We start from the raw sequence: 27,760 nt of genomic DNA, 5'->3' as shown, positions 1-27,760 counted from the left end.
AGGCCCGCCTGCGGGAAACACCTCGCCTTCCCCCCTGCTTATGTGTGTGGTGCCTCTGTGCTGAGGCCCAAGTGTTTTCCTTTCACAGAGTCCTGTTTCATTTGGCCAAGACAACTGGCTCAGCCTAAGCAGCTCAAGAGAACAGTGTCAGTGCTGGGACACTCATCACCAATGCCTTTTTTTTTTTTTTTTTTTTTTTTGGAGTAAAGGTAGATTTATTTAGAGGGATACATCGAAAGGCAAGAGAGAGGCCACAAGGTGTGAGGGTTGGGTGCTCAGATTGGAGTAAAAGTAGGTACACACTCCGTAGACACAGTGCAGGCTGTCTCCAAAGATGGGGAGAGAGGGGGCGGCAGCCTCACCAATGCCTTTTTGACACAACAGAGATCACCTCATTAGAAGCAGGTAGCTTGTCTTCCCATCACAAAAAAGAAAAGCTCAAAAAATATATATAAAAAATTTATTTAAAAAATATATATACACAAAAAGAATATACCTGTTATTAAGAATAATTACAACAGCAGCAATCTATCCAATGAAAAATGGGAGTATTAGAATTCTTTTAGAATGATACACATTTTTAAGGAGCTCCCTAAGGTGCAGAGAGACCAGGAGACTCTCTGAGACCAAACATCCTGCTGGAAGGAGACCCACACCTGGAGCCCACGACCCCATATTGAAGACACTGCTCTTCCCACGGCCCGAGAATGTAAGTGGGTAAGTGGTAAGTGCTCTGGAAGCATTAGTCTAAAATTTTCGAAAGTACTTAGAGGAAGTTAAATCATACAACTGGGGGTTGGAGGGGGAGTGCTGAAAGACGTAAGCACCAACAGGTGTGTGCATTTGCTAAAGACACCACTCAACTATTCAACAGCATCAACTCCTAAGAGGCACAAACATTAGGGACGAGGGAGAGACATAACCGAAGGGTTCCCTATAAATAACCCTTTAATTGCAATAGAAAGAGAAGCAAATGGTAGGAAAGCTTCTCTGATTTAGGGGAAGGTCTTGAAGGGCTTTACCTGAAAGCTTCACAATAAGAATCTTGACAGCATGACCAAGGTTTTCCATCTAAGGCTCTTTCTAAGGGCTCAGAAAATAGAGTAATTTCTGAAAGGATAAATAATAAGATCCTTCAAGGTTAGCAGAAGTTAGCTGTTCTCCCTTTGAATTATTTTTTAATGTCCAAAGTAAAACTGTATTTCACAGAAAAAAAGAAATACGAGTATCTTCTAAATCTATAAAAAGATGCTCAAATTCATTCACAATTAAAGAAATGCATATGTGAGCACTGAAATATTACTTTCACTATCAGACTGGCACAGATTTTAGAATTTGGGTACCACCTGGTGTTGGCCAGGGTGCAAGGAAGCAAACACACACACCATTGATGGGAGTGTAAGCTGGTACAACCCTGTTGGCAGGGAACTTGGCAATCAGTGGTTTTCTTTCCTTCTGACCCAGCAACTCTACTTCAAAGAAACTAACTGCCCTACACTACACTTATATGCAAAGACCCTTCAGCGTAGTTTTGTTCATAATAGCAAGAGACTGGAAACAACCTAAATGTCACATTAAGAAATGACTGGTTAATCACGTTTTGGTATACTCATGCAATGAAACGCCACACAGACATAAAAGACATGTTCTGTCTATCCACAATAGTGTGGAACAACATTCAAGTTATGTTGTTAAGTGCAAACAGCCCACAAGGTCTTGAATCAATGCCCTGGAAGGCTACACCAGCAACTGCAATAATTTCCTCTGGGGAGAAGGCTCAGGGCTCTATATACCATTTCGTTCTGTAAGAAAGATTACTTTTTAAATATATGGTAAGGGAAAGAAAGAAACTGGGGGCAGAATCATTTCCTAGACTTAGAAGTCTAACAAAAGAATACTGAAGCAGAGGAAAACTTTATATAAAATGCTGGCACAGAATGAAGCATTCTAGTTAAAAGACTTCCCTGGCTATTCAACATTAAACAAGAAAATCCATTTAGTTTAAATCTTTGTTAAGAATAGGCATAAAACATCTAAATTTCTTCTTCTGCCTAGGAAAGTCCTGTCCAGGGGACATAAGGAATTCTTTCTCTGGGCACCTTGCATAGTTCTAAACACCATTTTTCATAATAGGAGATGAATCTAAACAGATTCTGGGGAACTCTTGTAAGTTTTGTTGTTTCTCAGCACACAGAAAAGGAATGTTAAAAAAAAAAAGTCTTCAGGCAGATAAGAATTCTAGTTAGTTAGATTTAAGCTAACTGAAATCTAGCTAACCAGAATCACGTGGAGCAGCTAAGTGTAAACTCCATCTGGCCCTGAGTCAGACTCAAGAACAATGAAATAAAAGATGTCAGCATAGATTTCCACAAATTACAATCTGCTAGGGGTGATAAGAATTTAGAAAAACTTAAATATTTGAAGTAACTTGGGAACAATATCAAAGTAATAAATAATAGACTGTTTTAGGTAAATTAATCCTTTAAAAATATTTCATTATCACTTCCAAATAAGCCATAACATTTTGAAAATGAGTCTATCCAAGGCAGTGTAATTTAAGCAGAATTTTAGAGTAATTTCTTCTCAGAAGATGTATCAGATTTAGATTCTCTTAGTATTGATGACTTATCAGTCACCCTACAGAGCGCGAGAGTTTAACAGGTTTCTGAGAAGGATCCACATTACACTGAGGCATAAATCAAAAACAGGTGTCTCATAAGGCGACTGGAAGATAGAGTTAAATTTATAATATACAATGTACTATATACTATGAAGGAGATATTGCAAAGATGGAAATAGTCTCTGAAGGGAAGAAAAATCCCTGCAGGCTATGGGCACCGTGGAGGAAAGCTGCTCAGAGCATCTGAAAGAATAACGAAGTTTTAAGTTTCTTGATCCTTCCTTGGAGTAGCTGGTATAGGGACTAGCACACCCTCTCAATAAATGTTAACTGAGTAAGGGGCGGAGAGCTTCGCTCAGCGGTAGAGCGCATGCTCAGCATGCATGAGGTCCTGGGTTCAATCCCCAGCAGCTCCATTAAACACAAATAAGTAAATAAACCTAATTACCTCCCCCCAACACACAAAAATAATAACTAAGATAAAAAAGAACAATCCTATTCAGCTTTGCTTTAATAGGAAAAAATGCATAAAAAAGAAAATACATTAAAAAAATTAACTGAATATACTGCACATGCTTAATAACAATAAATGCTTCTTGAACGAAGGAAAAATAGGCCACTTCAGGAACAATCTTTTCCAGCTTGCATTCTTAAGTTGCATCAATCAAAAAAGAGCTGTTGGTCAAATTCCCAAAGGGAGGGAGATCATGTTTGCTGATGGGGGCACGACTGATACCCGCATAGAGCAGTCAGTCCACCTCCCGGTCTCTGGTAATTAAGATCTAGGATGTCGAACATGTAAGTCATTTAAAAACAGATACGACGTAACATCATTTTGTACCACTGTTTTCGGCCGGCACTTATTTGAAAAAACCCAAATCAAGCACCCTTACCCGGACAAGTTTTTCCGAATCCCCTCTCCATTTGCTGACGATGGTAGAGGCAGAGATATTGAAGAAGGTTGTTTTGCACTCTGTCGCCACAGCTTTGGCCAGTAAAGTCTTTCCGGTACCTAGAGACACAGGTGGATAAAAGACGAGTCACCCTCAAACTCCATTCCTCTGCTTACAGACAGAAGTCAGTCGCACAAGCCAAGAACGAGGTGCTTCCTCAGCGGTCACTGAAGTGAGGACAGATGGGGCAGCTCATCCTCTGCACGCACGCTTAATTCCACGGCCAGAACAGAAAGCTTCGTTTACCTGGAGGTCCGTAGAGCAGCAGTCCTTTCCAGGGGGAAAGAATTCCTGTAAACAGCTGTGGGTACTATGGGAACAAGGAACAACGATGAGGTTTGGCACCTGTACGGCAGCCAGCCCGCCCTTAGCCCACCCCGGCCAGCTAGGAAAACCAGAGAAGCGCTGCATGCCTCTGGGTTGGGCCCTCGTTTGTTGAAGGCTGGCTTTCTCTCGATCTCTATGTATACATCTTATTTATCCCAATTTTACCTTCACATTTGATGGGATGCATGGCTTTTTTTTTTTGTGGCATTTCTTTTTGTGTGGGGGAGGTAATTAGGTTTATTTATTTATTTTTAATGGAGGTACTGGGGATTGAACCCAGGGCTTCTCTACCACTGAGCTATACCCTCCCCCCTTTTCGTAGCATTTTAAAAGAGCATTTTAAGGAGAAGAAAGGCTTATGTAGGTACTTTTCCTTTTCATCATTTCTTGCATGCATATCATTTTTCCCAGAGTTCTATATGCAGAGCACTGGGCAATCTTTTGAATGATGTGAAGCAGGGATGCTCTTTAAGATGCACACTAGAACCAACAAATAAATAAAGGTGCATGTGAATGAAGCTCAAAGCTCTGGTGAAGCCTGATTTGGAAGCTTGAGACCATCCAGTGCAGAATATATTATGAGACACTGACTCCAAACAGGACACGCATGGAACTTCAGTGAGTCTCTCCCATTAGTTCAAATTCAGACAATCTGGAGGGAAGGTAGAGTTGGTAGAGAAGGAGGGAGAAGGGAAAATAACAGTAAAATTATAACTAGATGTTTTTAGCTTCTTGCTAAAGTCAAATTCTCGACATCATATGGTACTTACAATACTACGGAGATAACACATCCAGAGAGATTCAGTGAGATGGTCTAGCCTTTCTAGAAGACTTGCACAATAGAGTCACTTGGAGGAAACAGGGAATACACTGGTGCTCATTCTGCACCCCAGTATATTTCTCATCCCCATGTCGGGACACAGGAAGTAAGAAAGGAAAGAACAATCCAAATGTATTGATCAGAATAACTCATTAGAATAGAAGCAACCAGAAGTCCGGGGCTGCAAGGGCTCAGAGGTGAGCATAAATAGATTATTCAAGAAAATCAGTTTGTAACCCTGACTGCGGGAGATGACCAAAAATGGCCACAACTGTTTGCTGCTCCTTCCACCAAGAGGCAGAGTATATTTCTCCACCACCTGAATCCGGACTTGGCCTTGTGAATTTGGCCCATGGGACCTTAGTGAATGTAAGAAGAGACTTGAAAATCAAGACTAGCAAATATGAGGAGTAGAAGAGGAGACGAGCTGGCCCCGCCGAGCCCAGCCCAAAGTGCCTACCCCTAGAACTGCAAATGAACACGTGACTGTTGTTCTGTTGCACTCACTGTGGGGCAAAAGCTGTGTGGTACACTGACCTTCCCATCATCACTGCTGTAAAGCAAACATGCAGAGTCTCATTTTTCTAGTTTTCTTCCTGTTTAGTGAGCCGCACTGCACAAAGCTTTATTAAGAATGAGCAATGAGAGCAACACAATGGCTCTCCTGACTGATGCCCTGGAAGGGGCTGTCTCGTCTGTACAGCCAGCCCACAGCAAAGCCCCAGATGATAGGGGTGTTGGGTGCGGGGGGAGACCCATGCAAACAAAGTGAGATGCTCCCTCCTACGGGGTTATTTCTATATAAGTGTATTTTCAGGGAGGCTGTCTGATTTGAACCTATAGTAACTGACAAATCATATATACTAGAGTCTTAGATCTTAAATTACCACTTAGAGCAGACACCTGCCTTCAGCCAATACATAACATGGTGTCAAATTGCCTAGAATGGACTGGGCCTTGGTGCTCCGGTGTGGACAAAGCGTTGTGATACAGGCAAAAAGTTAACTTGTGGACAGAAAACCATCCTTGTCCTCCTCTTCCTGGTGGGTGTGTGACCTACAGCTTGTCCAATGGAGAATGAACAGAAATAGCTCCCCAGAGGCTTCCCATCCTTACCCTGATGGGATACACAACGGCTTCTTTGACTAACTGCTTGGCTGCATCCAGCCCAATAATGTCATTCCACTTGATGTTCGGATTATGGAGATAAATGTCCTGCAATGCAGATTTCATCATTTTGTTAAAACTAATGTTCTCCTGCACAGCTGTAATAAACACAGGAACAGCAGAATACTGGACTTACAATAGGACACAGAGTGCTTGTGATAAAAACTTTTCATAGCAAATATATGTGTATATACATATAGTACATATGTGTATATATACTTGGAGTTAGTTCAGTAAAGGGATGCCATGAAAATATTCAGTGATTTTCCCTGAAGAAGATATTGCTGATATAATATGGCACTTTTAGGGTGAAAAAAAAAACCATCTCCTAACGACAGACTAGACCTGTCTTCAGTCAATAGCAAATCATGCTGATTTACGACCCTAATCAAACAAGCTGCAGAAGGTGCCTTCAAATTACATTAGCTTTGACTTCAAAACATGGTTCCTAGCTGCTGCCCGGCCTCTCTCTTGCTCCTTGATCTCGAAAACACTTTCTTAATTTGTTGCATAAAAGAGATAATGCTCCTCTGAAACCAATTTCTCTTTTTCCCCAGTGATCGCTCCCTACTTCCATCAGGCGTGATTGCTTCAACAAAATCCAAGGACGCCAACAACCAAGCAAAAGTACAGTTTTCCCCTCGCAGAGCAGAGCCTTGCAGCAACCACCGAGGATAATCAATTACGGTAGCTTTTACTGATAAGTAATTTACAGTTGCCAAACTTCAATTTCAGAAGATGCTCAGAAGAGCCACTCAGGGGCCTTTTTCAGTAGGAGCTATTTCGGGCAAACTGAATATCTAGAATGTTACAGCAAAAAAAAAAAAAAAAAAGAAAAAGAAAAAACTCGCCCTTTTAAAGTCATTCTGAGTGACTACAGAACAATCTGGAAAATACTTTTATGTTAATTTAATTTTTAAATAAGTGATACAATCACCTGGTTCAAAAATATAAAAACATATTTTTTAAATCCTGGTGAGCTGTTAGGCTCCCACTCCTGTTCCCTCAACCTCCCGGTTCCCTCCACCAGGGGAGACACTTTTTATTAGAGAAACTATTTATGCAGGTGATTTTGGTGGTGCAGAATATATATGATCCATTCCTGGGTGAGACGACAGAGAAAGGGCTCAGTCTTCCAAAATCTTGGGAGAAGCACCCTGTCTTTAAAGGACAGACCTGCATGCCGGCCCACTCAACACTCATTACCTCACTTTCTTAGGGAAAGCTTGGCACACAATGGGGATTCAGCCACCTTGGAGTTCAAGGTCTCAGTATTTCTTGCTCTCTCCTAGAGTTGACATTGAGTTCCACATGGGAGTGTTCAATTTCCCAATAGCAAGTTCCTCCTTATATTGATCAAAAGTCATCAGTCAGAACTCAGTAGGGCTGCCTCTCAAGGTGGTGAGCTCCCCGTCACTGTCAGCATTCAAGCAGAGGCTGGCTGGCCGCTTCCCATGGTGCTCTAGAAAGGATTCCAGATGGAAGCATTTCCGGCCACTTCCACTCTACAAGTTCATCATCACTAGTCATGCTATCCTTTTGCAAACACAGTAACAAGACTATTGACTTGGGATTATAAAAAATATTTTTCTCTGCTCTCTTATGTACCCCAGTTACCAGCCTGGCTCAATCCCTCATCCTTGCTCCCTGGTGATAACTTCAGAGCTGGTCTCCCTGTCTCAATTTCTTTGACATCCTTCGACACTGTCATTAGAACAAGCTATCTAAAAGGCACATTTGATTATCCCATTCTCCTGATGGATGCCTTTCAAAGGTTCCCCGTCCCCTACAGCCTGATGCAGCCTGGGCCCAGTTCACAGCGCCCGCACTCAGGAATCCTGGGCTCTCCCTCCCGCCCCATCACCCACCACCCCTTGCGTCCCTCTTGGCTCATTAGAAACACTGCATGAGCTGTGCAATGTCACACACAGGTGTGTACCTCTGCCCAGACTGCCTCCCCTGCCCTCTTCTAGTCTTTTTCACATGGCTATTTCCTGTGTATCGTCTTTGCTAATGCCCTCCCCACTCTTTGGCACAACAAGAACCATCCTTTACACTCTCCAAGTGCACCTTTCTGGTGGGACAAGAAACTCTTGCGGGCAAGGACTGTGTTGGTTGGCTCACCTTTGTGCTTCCAGCCGCCAGCACATGCCTGACACATCAGAGGCATGCAGGGGACAACTGCTGGGCTGCACAGAGAACCAGGGAACCCTTCGTGACCTCAGAGCAGCTCTGCAGTTTTTCTGCATCATTTTAAACATCTGTCTGAGCCTGCCTAGGTTTCAGTCCTTCATTAAATAGGAGATCGCTGGAAATTAGAGAAATCTCCTGTAACTCAGGAATCTACTCTCTTCCCAAGGAACCTGCCCAGAGTCACACAGAGGAATATCTAGACATCAAATCCAGGTCAACCTATTCCAGAGCCTCTGTCATTAACCATTAGACTTCACTGCCTTTAGGTTCTGGGGGCAGCTTGAAAAATCAGGAGTCTGGATGGTAAGAGCTTTCCTGCTAATCTGTTTTCTCATGGAAACTTCCAACTATGAAATCAGACTCCCAACATCCCTACTTCTAGGCTTTGACTATTTCAACAAGACGCAGACGGGCTCTTTCCTTCTCTAAGAGGCTTTCTTTCCTTAACTCTTGGCTCAGCTCTAAAACCTTTCACCTGTCCCTTCCACTCTATGTCTTTTTCTCTTTGGGTTTTCTTGGCCTCTGTAGTGAGATGGTGGGCTTTTTGTATTGTAATTTTATGATTCTATAATTTATTTATCATGCATTATTGTGCCTCTAAACAATATGAGTGCCTTTGCAAGTGGGGGCACTTTATAAATAAATGATCATATTTATTGTTATTAATAAAAGAAGCAGCCCACAATGCTCCAGGAGCCCCAGTCCGCCTCCGTAAATTTGTGAATCGAATATCAGATCTTACCCGGCTCACCACGGCTGCCAATTCTCGCATCTCACTGTTCATGCCAATAAATGCACTCAGAGGCTTCAGCAGCCGTTCCTGATGGTGGGAATAGAAAGCCTCGCATTACAATATGGCTCCATCACTTAGGAAGAAAAACAGGGCATGGATCTCTGTGACACAAACCCTGGCAGGTTGCTATGACCTTTGACTTGATCTCAAGGTTTCTCGGGACTCAAGATTCTATTCCTAAAGTTCGTCTGGATTTTGGCAGTTTGCAAGGGGAATGTCACACGCCACTTACTGAGGGGTCTGGGTTGCAGTTGAAGCTGTTCAAGCCGAGTTCGTTGGTGGCTCCTTTGATGGCATCTGTGAGCAGCCCTCGGAAGTCAATGATTTGGCCCTGAAAGGGAGTAAGGGTTATTTACACCATTAAAACAGGAGACGATCCTTAATGGCTCGGCTTCCTTAAAGCAAGACACATGCATGGACCTCGGGAAGAAGGGCGAACTTGAAGGGAACTTAACTCTGTGCTAATAATGAACAAGACGATTTCCTCAAGCCAGGGCACTCTAGGAAAGAAATACAATTGTAAATAAATTCTTCAGAATGACGTGGGTCTGAATAAAAACCCCCCAGCATTTTTCAGCCCCTGACACACCATCTGTTCCCCATACTGTCTCGTCCTTTACAACGTTTCACACGGGAAGAACTCACTGGCAGAAGAAGGATGACAGTTCCTATTTACTGATTATACCGTACACCCACCACCCACTAGAGTGCCTGGCACAAAGCAGACGTGCGAGGGACCTCGTGAGGATTATTTCCAATTCTTCAGACACTTCTGCTCATCGGGAGTGCCATCCTAGTTTCAAAGATGTGAAGGTTAGGCCAGAGAAGTTAAGTGACCTGCCCAGGGCCACACAGCTAACAAGTGAATTAAGACCAGGATTGAAACCCAGATATCTGTCTCCCATACCCATACTCCGTCCGATGCCACCTGTCTCCCCTAGAGGCAGAAGGAACAAGCAAGGATGCTGTGTAAAAAATAACAATAGCAGAAGCCAACATTTATTGAGTGTTTATTATGCTCTGGGCGTGCCCCACTGTACTAATGCTCTCTGTTCATTATGACACTGAACGTGGGCACCAGTGGTTATTTCCATTTCACAAGTGAGAGAAGTGAGGCTTGGAGAGACTGAACAACTCACCCAAGGTTCACAGCCAGGAAGGCCTGACCCGGGGGTTTGAACCTGGCCAGCCTGACTCCAAAGCATGTGCCTTTAAGAACAATACAGCTACTAAATTTTCAGGGGGACTTGAGAATCATGAAGCCAGGGGCTCCGAGATGGCGACTAGAGACCCATCCTGGAGATGGGCCCCTGATCAGACACCCTCATTCAGCTTATGAAACATTAGGGAGAAAACTCTGCCACATTGTACCCTGAGGACATTTCTGCTGCAAAGAGGATTTATAGCCAGACTCTTTCAAAGGTTAAGTGCTGGGTTAAACAGCCCCTTCCTTGACCTGATCAGGAAGATCCATTCACATCAGTGTGAGATGTTCATGCCAGCAACTGATGCCCCAACACGGCTGGGCACACACGTGACCAGCAAAACAGGACAAAAGTAGGTGACGGCGAGCAGGGAAGGACTTCTCCATGGGAGGTGCTGATTCAACTGTGCCACCTCCAGTGATCACCCCCGAGAGGAGCCAGCTCAGGCCAATGAAGCGGCTCCCTTTGACCTCCAGGGAGACACTCCCAGTGCCCTTAACACGAGAGTTCAGTTTGCCTGAGGCTTGCTGGCCAGAGCTAAGTCAGCAGTCCCGTGTGATGGAAGAGAGACGGATGACTTACAGAAATCCAACCATTGAACTTACAATCAAGAGACACACACTGGTGTCGATGTTGCTTTTTATCTCCACATGACATGTTTTTACCCACCTTTGTCCTACAACCACCCAATATGGGTCTTTTCTGTTTGAGAGACTCTTATTTACGAAATTAGGAAATGAGATTCATTAGGAAAGGGGGAGAAATAACTATTGAAGGTACGATGTATGTTCAGCTGAGGTTTCATGGTTCACATTAAATTACATTCAAGGCTGGAGCCAAGTCTCCAAGGAGGATGGGACACCACTGATCCATTACCACTCTCAGGGCAGGAGAGAAAGAGTATGAGGTCACAGCTCCTTAAATAATGCAGAACAGGTTATCATTGTCATCACAGGATTTTTAAGCCAAAAGGAACATTAGAAGCCATCTCTCCCCAGCCAAACCCTGCAATTTACAAATGGGACACTGAGCCCCTTAGAGATGCAGGCCATTCATTCAAAAACAACAACAAAAAAAACTCCATCTATCCAGAAGCAAGATCCAGACTAGCCCCAGGGTTCTCATCCTCAGCCAGCACTCTTCCCAGTTCACCTCGCAACTAACCTTTGATCATCACATATTAACTTTCCCGTGTGTCAAAAATAACATTTAAAAATGTTCGTTTTCGAAAAGAAAAAGGAATTTCCCCATTCAGTGTAAGGCTCACGAGTTCCACTTACTTTTTGCGGGCGCGCGTTTTCTTCTCTGCTGGCTTTGCTGAGTCCTGATACGCTTAAGCCAAAGTCAGCACTTCCCACGTAAGTGTGATTGACAAGCTGCTGAAGAAAGAGGAAGACGGTGAGAAGTCAGCTGTGGCCAGCAACTCAGAGATGCTGGTTGTAGCTGCCCGTCCCATCTTCCCAGATTGTTCTGTAAACAGGGAACCCCATGTGTGGTTCCATCACTTCTGGGCAGATCCAACAAGATGAATAAACTGCCGGTGCCACTGAGAGGAACCGCCCTAGGAAGCCACGGGCTCCGAGCAGAACAGCCAGTGGAGGAAACTGTTGGGCCTCAACCCTTTGCCACTCACTGGCTTGTCTGTTCTCCTGCGGTCAGGGTGGCTGAGTTTGGAGACACAGCAGAGTCAACAGTCAACCAGCCTCCCGTGCGATTCAGCCTCCCTGCCCGCTTCCCCTCCCTTCCACCCGAGTCGGTCTGCAACACTCAGAAGCACACAGCCTCCTCAAATGCGAGATTCCTTCTGACTTTGCGATGCTGTCTGTCTGTCCCACCGGGCACTCTGACGCCCCTTCTCCCCGGCCCTCTCCGCCATTCCCGTTGGTTCTCTTTCCTGTGAAAGCTGGTATGTTTTGCCCTAAAGCTGCAGGTTCTCGGCAGGGATTGCACGCACCTGCTGGGCTCTCTCCTCCTGCTGCCCATCTCCTCGCACAGGGAGTCCCATGTGGAGGTCTGGAGTGGGGACCAACCATGTAGGCCTTGCAGAAACCCAACAGGAGACTCTGAGCCCAGCCACACCACCCCTGGCTACACTTAGGAACCTGGGGACGAGCTTTGGGACAGGAAGGCCTGGCGCCCACAGTTCCCTCGGGCAGGAGGATTGAGTTGTGCAGCAAGCTGGCCCTCCTGCTCTGATGGGGCCTAGGACTCAGCCCTCAAGGCCTGTCACCCAGCACTCAGACCAGGAGCAAGCCTGTGGGGAGGAAGGAATCCTCCTGCCCAGTGGAAGGAACATTTGGAAGCCCGGGGATCTGCCTGTCACTTGAACCCAGTGTGCTGGATAAAAATCTACAATCTAACACAATCAAATTGTCCTCAATAAACAAATAAATGTGACGTTTTTCTTGGGTTTGCTTCTTAGCCACGTGCAATTTTACCAACGCCAAGCAAAGCCATCCCGACCTGGTTAGGGTGCTCCTTGGGGAGGGGTCTGGCGTCGCCTGTCTTCCCCACTGTGGTTTTGGACCGTGGCCTCTGCTGGTTGATCTTGGGAAGATTTTGACAACTGTCACTCATCACCCTGGGGGAGGGAACAAAGACCTTGGAGGAAATAATTCTAACAATATGTAAATAAATTTAATAATTGAGTAGCTAATCACCTTGGGTAACATGCTTCAAGAGAGTTCTGAGAAGATTTACAGGTGCAAAACCATCTGCACTGTCCTCCCACCCTGCCCATCCTGGCCCCGGCCCTCATCAGTCTACCCTCTGGGTTCCTCCAAGACTGGGCTAGAGGCTTCACCTCCTCCTGGAGGCCCCCCAGCTCCCTCTCTTCATTTCCCTTCACACCACCTGGCCTCTGCAGATAGCTTTATGTCCCCAGAACACACTGCCTTATAAGAATTCTGCCAATGTTTCTCCCCACCTTCCTTAAAGACTAGCACTCAGGCCAGGGGAAAGGTGCAGGAGACAAAGGAGTCCTCTGGCTCAAATGAAGAAACATTAGGAAACCGAGGGATTTGTCTGTCGTTTTAATCTGGTCTGCTTGGGTGTACCCTGCCCACTTAAAGTACCTCTCGGGCCGTGTATAAGAACCATCAGAGGGGGCTCGTGGAAGGAAAACAAAACTTACCTCATCTCTGTTGTCACAGATCATTCACATTTGCTGAACAAGTTTTCACCAAATGTTGTTCACTTAAGGCAAAATGAATTGATGGGGCTAGAAGTCAGAATAGCCAACTGCGGTGGAGATGGGGAGTACTGACTGGAAGGGGGCCTGCTGAGCGGCTGGACATGTGGTGATTACAAGGGTACATACTGAAGAGAGGTTAGAGCTCAGTGGCAGAGCGCATGCCTAGCATGCACAAGGTCCTGGGGTCAGTCCCCAGTACCTCCATTGAAAAAATAATAATAAACAAATAAACCTAACTACCTCCTCCCCCAAAAAAGAACATATATACATTTGACTGTATTTGTGTCATACATCAATTCAAAGGTAAAATAAATCTGTTCACTACATCCTCATAAGTCCATATGAGATTTAGTATTGGAATTTATTTTTTGGGGGGTTTTTTGTTGTTGTTGTTCGTTTTTTCAGTATTGGAATATTCTTAGATAGGAGATGACATCCAGAAAGAGGCAGACATGTGCGGGGGACAGAACCTGAGCTTCCCCAAGAGGAGCTGTTTGGTTCTCTGGTCCTTCACATGTAGTGCATTTATAGGATGTTTGCTGAAAGAATTTCTCCCCGTGTTCTAAGCGGTCTCACAGAGCTGCTATTTCAACTCCATTTCTTCGTGGGAAAGACAAAGTTGTTTGTGTCTAATATAAATGCATAGTTACTTGGCCAGCAATCCCACCACGCCAATACCACCACCCACGTCCGCCCGTGGTGACCCAAGCGTTGGGCACACTGGGGTGGGTGTCATAAAAGGCAGGCACCTGGTGGTGTCTCAAGGCATCTGTTTTTCATCTGTAAACTAAGAAGAAGAAGGTCCGTCCCTCAGGGCTTTTGCTGGTACAGAAATGAAATATCTATGAAACGAGTACCAAGCATTTCACAAGCACAAACCCTTATAAACAGCTTCGAAGCATTGATTTAAATGAAGTAAGGAGATCTTTGCGAAGCTGGCAAGGAGCTAGGAGTGTATTCTCCCACGTTGATTTCCCCCTGGAGGTAACTGACTCACAGACTTACTTCAACGTGACCAAAGGCAAGTGCACTAACGTGCAAAGCAATTCAGTTCATTTCCAGTCAGCTCTATGAGCTGTGAAATCCTTCCAAATACGACACCAAACTCACCCGGCTTTAACTTTAGTCACCAGTCCTTGGAGTGCCCTGCGGAATTCTGCAAAGCAGGCCCAATGCTCCTTTAGAGAGTGAGGACCACGGCTGTGCTGCTGTAGGCCACGCCCACCCTCGCCCCAACACAACCTTCTGCTCTTCAAGCTAAACAGTTGCTCCAAGCAACCCTAAGGTTACCTGGCGCCCAGATGCTTCCTCATCCCCGTCATCTTCTCTTTGTCCACTGTCATCCGACCAGAACAGAGTCACCTCCTACTTTTTGGACACTGTACTCCTATTGATGAAGCCCAAGACCACAGTAGCAATCACATCACACTGTCGACTCACTCTGCGTCTGCTGTTAACTCAGACTTCCAGGTCTTGGATTTTGTTATGACAGAGCTCTCTGTTGTGATCTTTGGTTGGAGCTTAAATCTTATTTCATTAAATTTCATCTTGTTATTTTGGACCCGTCTCCCAAATTGTCAAGATCTTTTGGTGTCCTGATTCTGTCATCCATCACACCGGATGACTTTTCCTCCTTTGGGTCATCTGCAAATCTGTAGAGCGGGAGCTTGCTCTCTGGTGTGAGATGCAAGAATTAGAGAAAAGCCCTTTCATTTGCTAATAGCCAGTCTCACGACCCAACCTCTCACTTCAATAATTATCTCTGAGTATAAAATTAGAAACAAACACCATCCACCACTTTCCTAGTTACCCTTCCTGACTCCAACCACTTGCTAACCAACCTCGATGTGGCCGCGTACAAACAGCTAGCCGGAGAGGGGCTGGAGAAACCCCGAGCTGTCCTGAGCCCCCATTCCCCAGCCCCAAAGGGCAGCAAATTGCTCCACTTGTTCACAGAATGTTCTGCTGGGGAAGGAATGCTGAGGAAGCTCCGGGCATCAACGTGTGCCTGAAAAGCAAGCAGAATCCAAATGCGCTCCAAAGCTGGCCTCTTAAGATGCTCCTCACTGTTAGTATTCACAAGTAGTTCTCATTTATTACTGGAGTTTGACTAGCTTTACGGAAACTATAAATAAAAGAGTAATGCTTTGGTCAAAAAGATGGAACAGTTCCTCAAGAACAGCACAAAGCGAAGGCAGCCTAAGGCCGAGTGTCACTGGGGGTACTATCACAAAACAGGCCGGGCCCCACGACGCTTCTATGAGTGATGCCAAACCTCGTGGCTCGTGTAAGAGGTAAGGTGTCTCCATCCCTTCCTTCTTAGGCTACAGGCCCGGGGCTGGAGTCGCAGAGCAGGGAGCCCAGTGGGGCTCCCGGGATTCACGACACCTCTTGAGGGTCTAAGGAGCTGCTTCCATCACAATCAAAGTTTTCTTCTTTCAATTGCATTCTAAGATTTTTAAAAATTTTGTTCACTGCCAGAATGGTTGTGGGGCCCCTCCCGGAACCCCACATCCCCCTTTCCCTGAGGTCTGGGCTTTATTAGCTGTTTTTTGAGGGGGGACAGTAATTAGGCTTATTTATTTATTTTTAAAGTGCTAAGCACACGCTCTACCATTGTGCTATAACCTCCCCTCCTGGCTTTATTGTAACAGCAAAAACTCACAGGCCTTGATGTCAGAGCTGTGCCGTCCTGGGCATCTCTGAACAGGCGCTGACGACAGGGGTGTGGTCAGAGTGGGAAGAGGGGAACGGGATGGACACTGAGATAAGAGTGGGGGAGACTGTGTCAACTCAGAACAGTCAAGAGACGGAGGGGCTCCAGTCAGATGCCCACAAATCCCAAATAAGATTTGGATTTGAGAAGCTGGAGAAAGAAATAGAAGGTGAGTGTAAGAAAAAAGAGAGGAAAAGACAGACTCGCGTTCCCTCGGACAGTCAGGACAGGTGATCTGGGAGTGCACAAGGTAATGACAGGTACGATCTGAAGAGGGGAAATAATATTTCTTGGATGCTTACTAGGTGCCGGGAACACACCATGTGTCTCTTGCTCTAAACTTGTAAGTAGCAGAGCCGGGAATTGAACCTGGGTCTTTTAATCTCTGAGATCCATACTTTTCGCACCACCCAGTCTAGAAAGACAGAGCATCGGGGATGCAAATACGTGTGGTAAAACCAGAGAGGTGACAGCCATTGGCCCAGGTCCTGGATATCTGTAACATGAGGGGAACCCGTGGTCACATGGCCACAGGCTGGTATAGCTGGTGGGCAGACATGGAGCCGCACTGGAGAATCTTCTGGAAATGGATCTCACAAACTCCTAGAGTTGAGTTGGTCAAGATGAATTACCATTGACTTTACCTTCTGGTCTTCCCTCCACTTCTTTGTGGTAAATTATTTTCTGCTGTGGCAAAACAGATATTGGGAAGAAAAGGAAAGATTAAATTTGTAAGAGAAAGTGATTTTTTTCAGGTATATTTGTCTTTTGCCATTGTTCTTAAAATCTGTGCTATAGCCTTTTAGAATCCAGAAATTCTAAGATTCTGTTCTCACCTAGAGAGGAGTGGAATTACCAGCGAAGGGAAAGAAGTCCGTGTTCCCTAAGCATTTCCACACAAAGACCCCGAAGGCGTCAGATATTAAACGTGTTGGAGACCACAAACTCGGTGGCACCTCCAATGTGGGCTAGCTTTATAGTTTCCATTTCATTAAGTTTTCATGAAATTGACACCATTTTTCTGTGGTCCTTGGGACACCAGGATGATTGCATGAGTCTGGCAGGGAACACTTATCAGTTGCCGGTTTACCTTAAAAGAAAGACATTGCAGTCCAGCATCCCAGGAGAATGTGGTTCCAAGCTAGAACTAGCATTCTGGAAATCAGATCATGTCAATAATCTGATGTCAATAGTCCTGGTGGCCCAGGGGTTAGGAGTCAGTGTTTTTTTCTGCCAAAACCCCGATCCAACAACCAGCCAACGATGTGGAGCTTTGAACCCGGCACTGGAAGGGAGCTCAGATAAAACACCTCTCTCTCGGACCCCTTCCAGCTCAGAGATTTGGCCCTGGCTATTTTTAATTGATGTTCCTCTTGGTTTCCTGGTCCCCACATGAAATGTTAAAGTCTGTGGCTTAACAAGTGCCTTGTAAACAGGACAATGATCTCCCTTGGTTTATAATTACTTCCCCCACTTACAGACTTCTAAGTCAATGTCACTACAAAAGAGGGCCCTAACTTTAGATCTTTCCTCCAGCCAGCCTCCCTGACTGCTAACCTATACTGGGTCTTTGCATTATATTGATCAGTATCTGGATTGATGGCTTTCAAAAGCATTTCATTATCTATACATGAGCTATTAGCCTCACCAATACTCATTTTCATGTTATTTTCAAGATAGATAATAGGTCTTCCTAACAAGAAAAAAGTCTTCTGTCATTTATTGTCTTCCAACAGCTCTTTTCACCTCTCAAGAAACAGTAATGTTGATCTTCTAAAAAGTACCTGTGATACACTGGGGTTTTGCTTTCATTGACCCAAAATATTCCTCAAACAAATGCCAACATGACTAAAAGGATGTCAATGTCCAGACAATCGTGTTTAAATTTTCCTGCACTGGATCTAAGAGCGGCCACCCAGTCCTTCTGGTCTATTCCTTCAGTGCCGGCTAAGGGTTATCATCTATCTGGGAATAAAATGAGGAAAAAACACAAAATTAAAGATGAGATAAAGCCTTATTTCCGGAAAATAGCCATGTACCTGTGTCTGATGCCTTTTTGACAATTTTGGGGTATTTCTGAAATTTTACAAAATAATAGCTCTCGTATTCCATCAAGATAGTTTCAAGATCGACGTTGTCACAAACTTCAAAGCGTCGTAGCCCAAGTTTCGTTTCTTGCTCCAAAGCATTGGCTGCATCAATGTATCTGGCCATTTCACAGAAGGAAAAAAAACAAAAAAATTAACTCTAGGTAAACAAAAGAAAGGCATTAGAAGTCCAAAGAGACCCAATACAAATAGTAAGCTTACATTAAATAGCATGTAAGATGAAAACTACAATGTATGAGTTTTGCCTACAGAATAAAGAGCCTCATGTATGTTAAGTATAACCAAATATTATCTTTCGAAACATTTTGGAAGGACTTACAAGTCAAATACATGAGTCAACTAAGAAAATGTCTTGTGATTCACACTCATTTCTTTTTCGACAAAATGGTTATTTGCCCAAGTTGATCACTTCTTTCTCCACCAGTATTCACTTCAGGTAACACTTGGCAATTGAGAAAACCCAAATTCAACCCCAACAGGCAAGATTTGCCCATCACTGAGGCAATTCAAAAGAAAACATCATGAGCTCTGAAGGGAATTCCAAAACAACGCAGATCGCCATCACCAAGGATCTGCAGTGGAAGACGTCATCTACTTGGATGTATTATTTCTGGTCATTTCTTCATCACTCGCAGACTACACTAGCAGGTACCTCTGTATGTAAGAAGTGTCTTCACCATGGATTCTTGGCTCACTTTTACCCTGCTCCATCCTAAGGCTGTCTGACTCAAGTGGTCTTAGCAGTAAAAGCAAGCTCCTTTCTCACAATCCTCTGAAAGTGGAAAAACTCCCCAGGTTTCAATCTGAGTTCTTAACTTCTTTTAAAACCAAAAACTCTCTCCTGAAAAATGTGCCGATATGCACAAATTAGCATACAATTGCAGGCGCTTATCCAAAAACTTCAGATTAAGAATTCTCCCTGCAGCTGGAGTTTTTTCTGTTTGATTTTAAATCTAGGAAGGTAGGGGAGAAAGCTTTCTTTTTTATTATGCTTTCTTCCCTGCCCCAGATTCAGATCAGTTAGAAGATTGAACTTTCTTCAAAGAGTTTGCCATAATTATTTCCAATGATTTGGCTAATTTTAAAGAATTTGCAAACATCAATTGTCAGTCAGCTTCTATACTTAAGAATGGCTCACTAGGCTTCTGCTCTATGTCTTAATCCTCATTTTACAGAGAGAAAAACAGAATCCATTTTTATTAAAAAATTTTGTTTAGTATGATGTAATACATGTTCATTTAAGATAAACTAAGTAATAGAAAATAGAAAATACAGATAAGTCCAAAGACTAAAACTAGAAAATAAAAAGTCAGAAGAAATCCCATCACTCAGATAATGACTGTTAACCTTTTCCCTCTTTCAAAACATTTTTAATGACTAAATACCATATACTTACTTGTATGAACTTGTTAAAAATAAAAAGAAAAGGAAGACGGGAACATACAGTACAGATTGCTTGTATATGAAGATCGCTTTCCTGCCATCACTTTGTATTCTGAACTTTTTCCAGAATCATAGAATTCTGACTTAAATAAAACTGTAAAAGATAGATGATGGCAGCTGCCGTATTTCCTAACTGACCGACCAGGGAAACAAAACCATTTCTGTGTGTTTCTGTTCCACTGTCTGAGCTTGAATGAGGTCTGAACTTAGTAAGATGACAGGACAGGACTGCAGGAAGAGGCATGAGCAGTTATGAGAAAGACACGGTAGGAGAGATGGGAGGCTGTTGACAGGCACTCAAGCCAAATGAGATGCATGTGCGGAACTAGAAGAACCCACATGCATGAACTTCCACTGTCTGATCTCACCCATTCACCCTCGCACATTTGGACTCTGGTCCTTCTGTGTACCTGACTGTTCCACTTACACTCTGCCCCTTCTTTCTTGGTGCCCCTGCCTTGAATGTCCTCACATCTTTCCATCACTTCTGTCTATCCATATTCTACACGTCTTTCGAGAACAGCTCACGTCACCTTCCCTACAAAGCCTTCTCTTGGTTTATTCCAGTCCACAGTAATCGATCCTCTTCACTGAATTGTCAGTTTTTCATTAAAGGAAGGTCTATTTTTCTGACAGTGATATGCCCTTAAAAATACCTAGAGTTGACTTTTCATCTTGAAATAATCCACTCATAAGTCCCTTTCCCAGCAGGTCTCAGGAAAATGATCAACTCTAGTAGAATTGTCATTGATTTGATGTGTAAGAGGCCATCTCGTGGCTGAAAGGGGAAGTGCATGCTTTGTAAATACACAGTAGACTCCTGAGGCCATAAGAGGAGAAGGGGATAGCTTTGTGATTTTTCTTTGTCTTTTTGTTTTGACAATTCTCCTTTCTGACACAGTTTCTGGAATACACAATACATTACAATAAAATCAGGAATTACCTGTGTAAAGGACTGTGTCTTGTTCTCTAATTATTCTACCCATCTACATGCTAGTGAGTTCCTCAAAGCCTATTCAAGCAACAGTTATTGAGCGTCTATTAATACAATGTTCACAGTGTTCGGGTCTTGTAAGCAGAGTTCAGGTTTTACAAAGGTCAGTTAATCTGTGAAGGCAGCATTTCTCAAAGTGTTCCATGGAAAACTAGTCTCTGAAGATGGCCTGAGGGTGAAAAAAAGGTTTTCTTCGGCCAAACTGGCTTGCAAAACCCTGACTCCTGTGACTTAAGGACATATACTCCCATTGCACATTAGTAAATCGATGATCTGAGAAGTCCTGAAGTGAGGAAACCTGCTTAACTCAGTTTAACCCGATGTTTGCCAAGCTTACTTGACCATAAAGCTCTTTTAAAGTAACGTCAGTTGACACTCTGCAGAACGATTGATTGTTCCAGTGTTCCACACACTTCAAAAACACTTCCCTGAAGTAATTTAGCTCAGGATTTTTTGAATGGAGCTGAGATTTTATCAGTAGATAAAGTAAAATGGGCCAAACCCACATTCCAGCTGCTTTAAGTCCTTAGCTGAACCAGGTTAGGTATGAAAAGAACAACCAAATCCTACCCCCTCCATAGTGAAAACAGCAAGCACTCATATATGCTTACTTTGTGGCAGGCACTGTTCTAAGCATGTCACATATTTAATCCTCATAATAATAGTGTCTAACTGATACTTAAACACTATTTTCCATTACTCCATTTGACAAGCAAGGGAACTCAGGGGACAAAGAGAGTAAGTAACTTGCCCAAGGTCACTGGCTAGCAAAGAGTAGAGTGGGCATTTGAACCAAGGCAGGCTGGCTCCTGAGTCTGTGTTCTTCCCCAGGAAGCCCTCCCTACCGCGCCAACCCACCAGCCCTTGTCTTAGAGCAGACACTCGGCACTATGCTGCCCTTGGAATTGCTTTCCACGGATGGATGGTGAACAGTGCGGGGCAATCCACCGCCCACATGCAGAATGCCAGGCTCGTCAATCTCAGGAACTCTCTCATATCCCATATAGGGAAACTGAGGCACAGAGAGGACCGAAGTCAGCTTTGCTCTGCTCTGGTTCTTGTTTCCACCTGTGTGTGGACGCAGAGATTTAGCAGTTGGGCATCACCTGACGGGCCTGCTGGGGGCCAGCTGGGGAGGGGAGGGGCACTCATTTCTCTGGTCGGAGACTGGTGGTGATGTGGAAAGAATGAGCCATTTTTTCAATAAAACTTAAATTCCCAGCACCAAAAAGAGGAGTGTCTGATAAAACCCTGTGTTTCAAAGTAAATGGACCAAGAAACATTTTTGTGTTAAAAATGAGGTAAGTTCATCATATTTACCAGTGGGAAAAGGCCGTTTCCAAAACTGCGATGTTAAGGTATTATGAGAAAGGCCACATGTTGTAACTGCAGATCTTACGTGGCCAGGCCAGGGGAGAAAATAAGTCACATTACTCAATAACAAAGCTTGTTCAAACGTGCAGTGTTATAATCTGTCACCAAAAGGCATGCATCTGAAATTCTGGCAGAAAAACAAAAAATACAAATCGTTCAAAGACTTAAGTAATAAAAGAATGCTTAAGTCCAGTTGTAGAGATTTCATTTTCTGACTTTAAAAAAGCCATTAAGAAAAAAAACTCCAAAAATATGCGTTACACGCATTTTGATTTTCCCAAGGTGATCCTCAAATAAAGACAAGTCTTCCACATCGGAGCAGAGGAATGGGACGCTGGAAGACTTTGGGGCTGAGACGGGCCTAGAAAGTGCTCCCACTTAGAGCCAGGAGACTTCCAGAAAGTTCCTTGACTCTTTTACACCTCAATTTCTTCAAATGTAAAGTGGGGACCCTAACAACTACTTCCCTTAAATTTTCAAAGAAAAATTCCTCAAGGTCTCTAGAAGAGTCATCCCCCTCAAGAGGGCGCTGGATTTATTTAAAACAGCTGTTGCGCTGGGTGGGTATAGTTCAGTGGTAGAGTGTGTGCACAAGGTCCTGGGTTCCATCCCCAGCCCCCCCATTAAAACAGATAAATAAATAAACTTAATTACCACCCCCTCAAAAAAAAAGCTTAAAAAAATAAGAAATTTAAAAAGTAAAATAAAACAGTTGTTGCCAGCACAGTTCAGTGAGACAATCATAAACTCTTACTTCTGTCCTCGCTGCCTCCCACCCTCCTTATCTCCTTCCTTCCTACCTCGACACTAGGGTTACCAGATGCTTAAATCTGACTTTCAGTTACAGTAGATCTCCAGAATCATTGACAGCTACTATGTTCATCATAGGAAAAGACGCTCACTCAGCCTTTCAGGAAAACGCCAGCTGCTGGCTGATTCCTCCTGCTCTAAGGAGGGTCTCTCCATCCTACTATGATTGATGTTTGGGGCTGTTTCATGCACTGAAGGCTGTTTAGCAGCATCCTGGCTTCTACCCATCAGATGCCCGTGTGCTGCCCAAAAGGTCTCCAGACATTGCCAGAGGTCTTCCCAGGGGTTCTCCAGGTTAGGAACCACTGCTCTAACTTGAAAGTTTTAAGCCCTAAGCCCGAATCCTGACTATTTTCTTTCTGGCTAAAAATTGAAAAGAAAGGAAACTCTAAAGCAAACGGTAGCCTTTAGATACTTAGTGGGCTCTCTTCCTCTCAACACAGCAGCGTATCAGCAGCCTTCACTGTGACTGCTTGTACATTTTTATTTTTTAATTTTTTAAAAAATATTTATTTATTATTTTATTTTGGTAGGGGGGAGGTAATTAGGTTTGTTTTTATTTTTAGAGGAGGTACTGGGGATTGAACCCAGGACCTTGTGCATGCTAAGCACATGCTCTATCACTTGAGCTATACCCTCCCCACTACACTTGCACATTTTTAAATGATGTAGGTGGCCACCTCCAATACTTTCAATTTTCCTCCCCTTGCCAGTTATAGAGTGGGCATTGCTGAGCACAGGTGGTCCAGGTAAACGCAATACCTTCATATTGAGGGAAGGGAAACTGAGGAGTCACAACTTTATCATTGGGTACATTGGCCAGCATTGGGACCTCGGAAACCCTACTTGAAATGCTTACACTATCTTCAAGTCTGAACCAGGAAGGGAAAGTATCTCATGAATTGGGTAGCTTTGTTTAAAAAGTTTTCAAATGCATAAAATGTAAAAAAATCTATGCAAATGAGGCGATAAAATATGTGTCCAGATTGCTGGGGTGGGGCGAGGGCAGGAACAGGTAAAGCACAAGAGATTTTTAGGGCAGGGAAGCTATTCTGTACGATGCTAACAGTAGTGAAGACACGACATTATGCTTTTGTCAAAACTCATAGACTGTACAGCACGTGTGAACCCTGATGCAAACCAGGACTTTAGCTAATAATAATTTATCAATATTGGCTCATCAATTGCAACAAACATACCACACCAGTAGTAAGACCCTTAGTAACGGGAGATGGGGCAGGGCTGAGAAGTTGCTGGTATATGGGAGCTTTCTGTACTTTCTGCTCAATTTTTTTGGAAATATAAAACTCCTCTAAAAAATTAAATTATTAATTGTTTTTAAAAGCATGTATCTATTACTAACTACCATATATAATATAAACAAGCTCCTTCTGTACAGCACAGGGAACTATATTCAATATCTTGTAGTACCCTATAATGAAAAAGAATATGAAAATGAATATACGTATGTGTATGTATGACTGAAACATTACGCTGTATACCAGAAATTGACACAGCATTGTAAACTGACTATACTTCGATTAAAAAAAAAGTGTGTATCTGGAAAAGTGGAGGTCAGAGAAAGAGAGGAATCATCTCTGTAAATATCCGTAATGTAACGTACCCTTCTTGTGTTAAATAATGCAAGATCAAAATAAGAAGATTTTTTCGTCGTGCTTCTGTCCTCATTTCGCACTGTGAAAAAAAAGGAAAATTTAGATGGAATGACAATGAAATATAACACTCCTCTTAGAGCAATAAACCCTTGAAGGTAAATGTAACCTGTCAAAAGCAAGAAGCATCACTTAAAGGCTGGAAGGCAGTTTGATGTCTCTAAGGATGTATAAAGTTGTTTTCCATTGTTACCGTCTTCTGGAGCTGCCTTCTCAATTGTAAACTGAAGGCACAATGATTTCAGTTGGGATTGATTGCACTTGACTAGTTAACTTCTTATTGCCAAGCTAATTGGCATGTTATTGCTTATAACCACAAAGAAAGAAATATACATGTCTATTTGGACCAGGCAAAGGAAAGTGATGATAAAGATAAACTTGTGAGCCAGAAATCAAGCTTTCACATCACAGGTACCTACCTGCTGCTCCGTCTTAAATTCACTCGGAGTCCCACCCAGACTCTGCACAAGAGAGATGAGGTCCAGTAAACCATTTAGGGGGACCGCACAGCCGAGCATATAGAATACCCACTGAGTAGCAGGGGACTTGAAGGGGAAATTCCTGCATAATGATGTCCTTATTCAACCTGGATGAATTTGTACTTTTATCCACAGTGTTAATGTGCTCCATTACGTTATCTGGTACCTCAGATTCCCTGGAAATGTGTTCATAAAATATTTACTTTCTATAACATTTCCCTTATTTGAAAATAACTTACCTTTATCTAAGGAGAACACTGGTAAGAACTGAATAAAAGCAAAAAAAGAGTGCTAAGTGGCCCATATTATGTCATAAAATCTATCCACAAACACGCTGATGACACACATAAAAACTTTTCAGGCATTCATCCAAGCTTTCTAAAACTTAATGTAATAAAAATTTTAAATGCATAGTTATTTAAAAATCAAATGGTACCATAATGTTTTTCTTTTTAAGTTGCTTTCTTACTGTGATAAAATACACCTAACTTAAAATTTACCATTTTACCCATTATTAAGTGTACAGTTTAGTGGCATTAAGTACAAATTGTACGACCATCACTACCATCCATCTTCAGAACGTTTTTTATCTTCCCAGCTAAAACTCTGTATTCATTAGATAGTAATTCCCCAACCCCATCGCCCGAACCCCTGGCAACCACCATTCTACATTCTGTCTCAGTAAGCTGCCTATTCCAGGATCCTTGGACAAGTGGACTCATACAGCATTTGTCCTTTTGTGACTGGCTTATTTCACTTACCATAATGCCATCTGTGTTGTATTATGTGTCAAAATCACGGTTTCATAATATGTGAATATTAGACATTACACTATTCACTTCTCGTTAAGGTAGACGAGAACTGAGCTGCCTTACACATTTCTCACCCTCTCCTCTTCTTAGAGGTATAAGCAGTATTCAGTGATTACATTATTATGACCATGTAAATACGTTCACTGCTGAATCAAAAAATACTACGGTTACTTTACCATTTCTGTACAACATTATTTACCCTGGAATGAATAATTGCCTTATTTAAAAACTCTGGTTACTTTTCTATATACCTAATGCTAACTTTCAAACACCAATGTACCTCTAAAGGCCCCTCATATCACTTTCCATACCATCAAACACATCAGATGACGCATCAGTTACACTCCCGCGACCCACGGCTCCCCTGAGCCCTCCAGCCTCCCTCTCCACTCCAGGTTGCTGTGGATGCTCATCTGGGGGTTTCCCTTTGAAACTCTGCTGCATTGGATCCCCTAGAAAGCAGTCTTCTCCTTCACTGGTCCCTGGCTTATTTAACAGCACACATCCTCTAAAGTAAAGGTACGTAGGGATAAAGGTGGTTGAGAATTTACACGCCTGAAAATGTCTTTTTTCTACTTTAAATTTGATAGTTTGAAAGGACATAACATTCTTATTCCTGATCCATTGCACGTAAAGGATCTCTTCTTCCCCAGAATCTTTCAGAATCTTATTTTTAACTCTGGCATTCTGAAATCATATAACTTCCTTGGTGCCAGGCTTCTTCCAGTCACTGTGCTGGCCATTGTCAAGCTGGGCATTCTCATGTTTCCATTCTCAAAGTAAATTCCTTTTATTAATTCTTTGTTAAATCACTCCCCTATGTTTTCTCTGGTTTATTTTTAAGAACCTCTACAAACTGAACGGGGCATCACCTGGATTGATCTTTTAAGATTTTTTTGCTTTCCTATAGTGTCCCATTTCTTGGTCCCTTTTTTCTATTTTCTGGGCAATTTCCTTGGCCTTGTCTTTGAACCATTCTACAAAACTTATTTAGACAATGATAATTTTTAACTTCCAAGAGCTTGTTCTTATTCTCTGATTGTTCCTTTTTCACAGTATCTTGCTCTTATTTTTTGAATGTACTATTCTCTTATGATTAAAAGGCAGTTACGTCCAATATTTGCTGTACATGTAGGCAGGTAAAACACTATTTTATAAAGGTATCCATCCAAAATGATTCAAATAAAATTTTGCTGCTTAAGGTGATACGCTTTTATTTAGATTTCCAAAAAATACAGAAAATAGAGCAACTTGTGTTTCAAAGAGCTTGTGAAGGAAGCACAGTTAAGTACCACCTTTCCAACCAAAATTTATTTTGTTTTCTGCCTATTTCTATTTTGTTTTCAAAAGATAGTAACTGCTTTTTTAAAAAAACTAATTTGCATTTTATCACATAGCTTTGTATACATTTGGGGGTTTTTTGGGGGTTTTTTGGTTCTTGTTAGTTAAATGTTTTGCTTTGAGTTCAGGCTAAAATAAATAAAATCAGGGATATCAGAAGTCCAAGAGAAAAGGAGATAAAAGGAAAATTATAACATAGTAATAAAAGATAACACAAAACGTAATGACTTGTACTGGGAGAAAATGTTTACAAATGACATAGCTAATAAAGAACTATTATTAAAAATATACAAAGAGGGGGAGGGTATAGCTCAAGTGGTAGAGCACAAGCTTAGCATATAAAAGGTCATGGGTTCAATCCCCAGTACATCCTCTAAAACTAAATAAGTAAATCTAACTACCTCCCCCCACCAATATAAATAAATAAATAAATAAATAAATAAATAAATAAATAAATAAATAAATAAATAAAAAATATACAAAGAGTTCTTTAAAGTCAACAATAAGAAAACAAACAACCCAATTAAAAATGGGCAAAGGAGATGAAAAGACATCTCACAGAAGAAGATACACAGATGGCAAATAAAACACTTGAAAAGATGCTCAGCATCATATATCCTCAGGGAATGGCAAATTAAAACAACAAGATAGCACCGCTCACCTATTTGAATGGTGAAAATATAAAACACTAACACCACCACGTGCTGGTGAGGATGTAGCACTGGGAGCTCTCACTCCT

At 42.8% G+C, this 27,760-nt stretch overlaps 1 protein-coding gene across 4 annotated transcripts in view; it reads right to left on the bottom strand.

Moving 5' to 3' along the window:
• KATNAL2 (katanin catalytic subunit A1 like 2) overlaps window positions 1-27,760 on the bottom strand; it is a 67,838-nt gene that overhangs the window by 18,335 nt on the left and 21,743 nt on the right. For 2 of the 4 annotated variants that reach the window (XM_006183804.3, XM_032470735.1), the window contains exons 2-11: window positions 24,341-24,411; window positions 18,027-18,193; window positions 16,632-16,674; window positions 12,542-12,659; window positions 11,359-11,457; window positions 9,106-9,204; window positions 8,823-8,900; window positions 5,837-5,935; window positions 3,820-3,883; window positions 3,514-3,632 (exon numbers count right to left, since the gene is read on the bottom strand). In XM_006183804.3, coding sequence (XP_006183866.3) covers window positions 3,514-3,632; window positions 3,820-3,883; window positions 5,837-5,935; window positions 8,823-8,900; window positions 9,106-9,204; window positions 11,359-11,457; window positions 12,542-12,659; window positions 16,632-16,674; window positions 18,027-18,193; window positions 24,341-24,411 — 957 coding nt within the window. The remainder of the gene's footprint in view (window positions 1-3,513; window positions 3,633-3,819; window positions 3,884-5,836; window positions 5,936-8,822; window positions 8,901-9,105; window positions 9,205-11,358; window positions 11,458-12,541; window positions 12,660-16,631; window positions 16,675-18,026; window positions 18,194-24,340; window positions 24,412-27,760) is intronic. The other 2 variants (XM_014558458.2, XM_014558459.2) reach the window with 2 other exon arrangements.

Source organism: Camelus ferus, chromosome 30 (assembly GCF_009834535.1).
Source record: "Camelus ferus isolate YT-003-E chromosome 30, BCGSAC_Cfer_1.0, whole genome shotgun sequence".
NCBI lineage: Eukaryota > Metazoa > Chordata > Mammalia > Artiodactyla > Camelidae > Camelus > Camelus ferus.
This window is presented reverse-complemented; position numbering and strand designations above follow the sequence as displayed.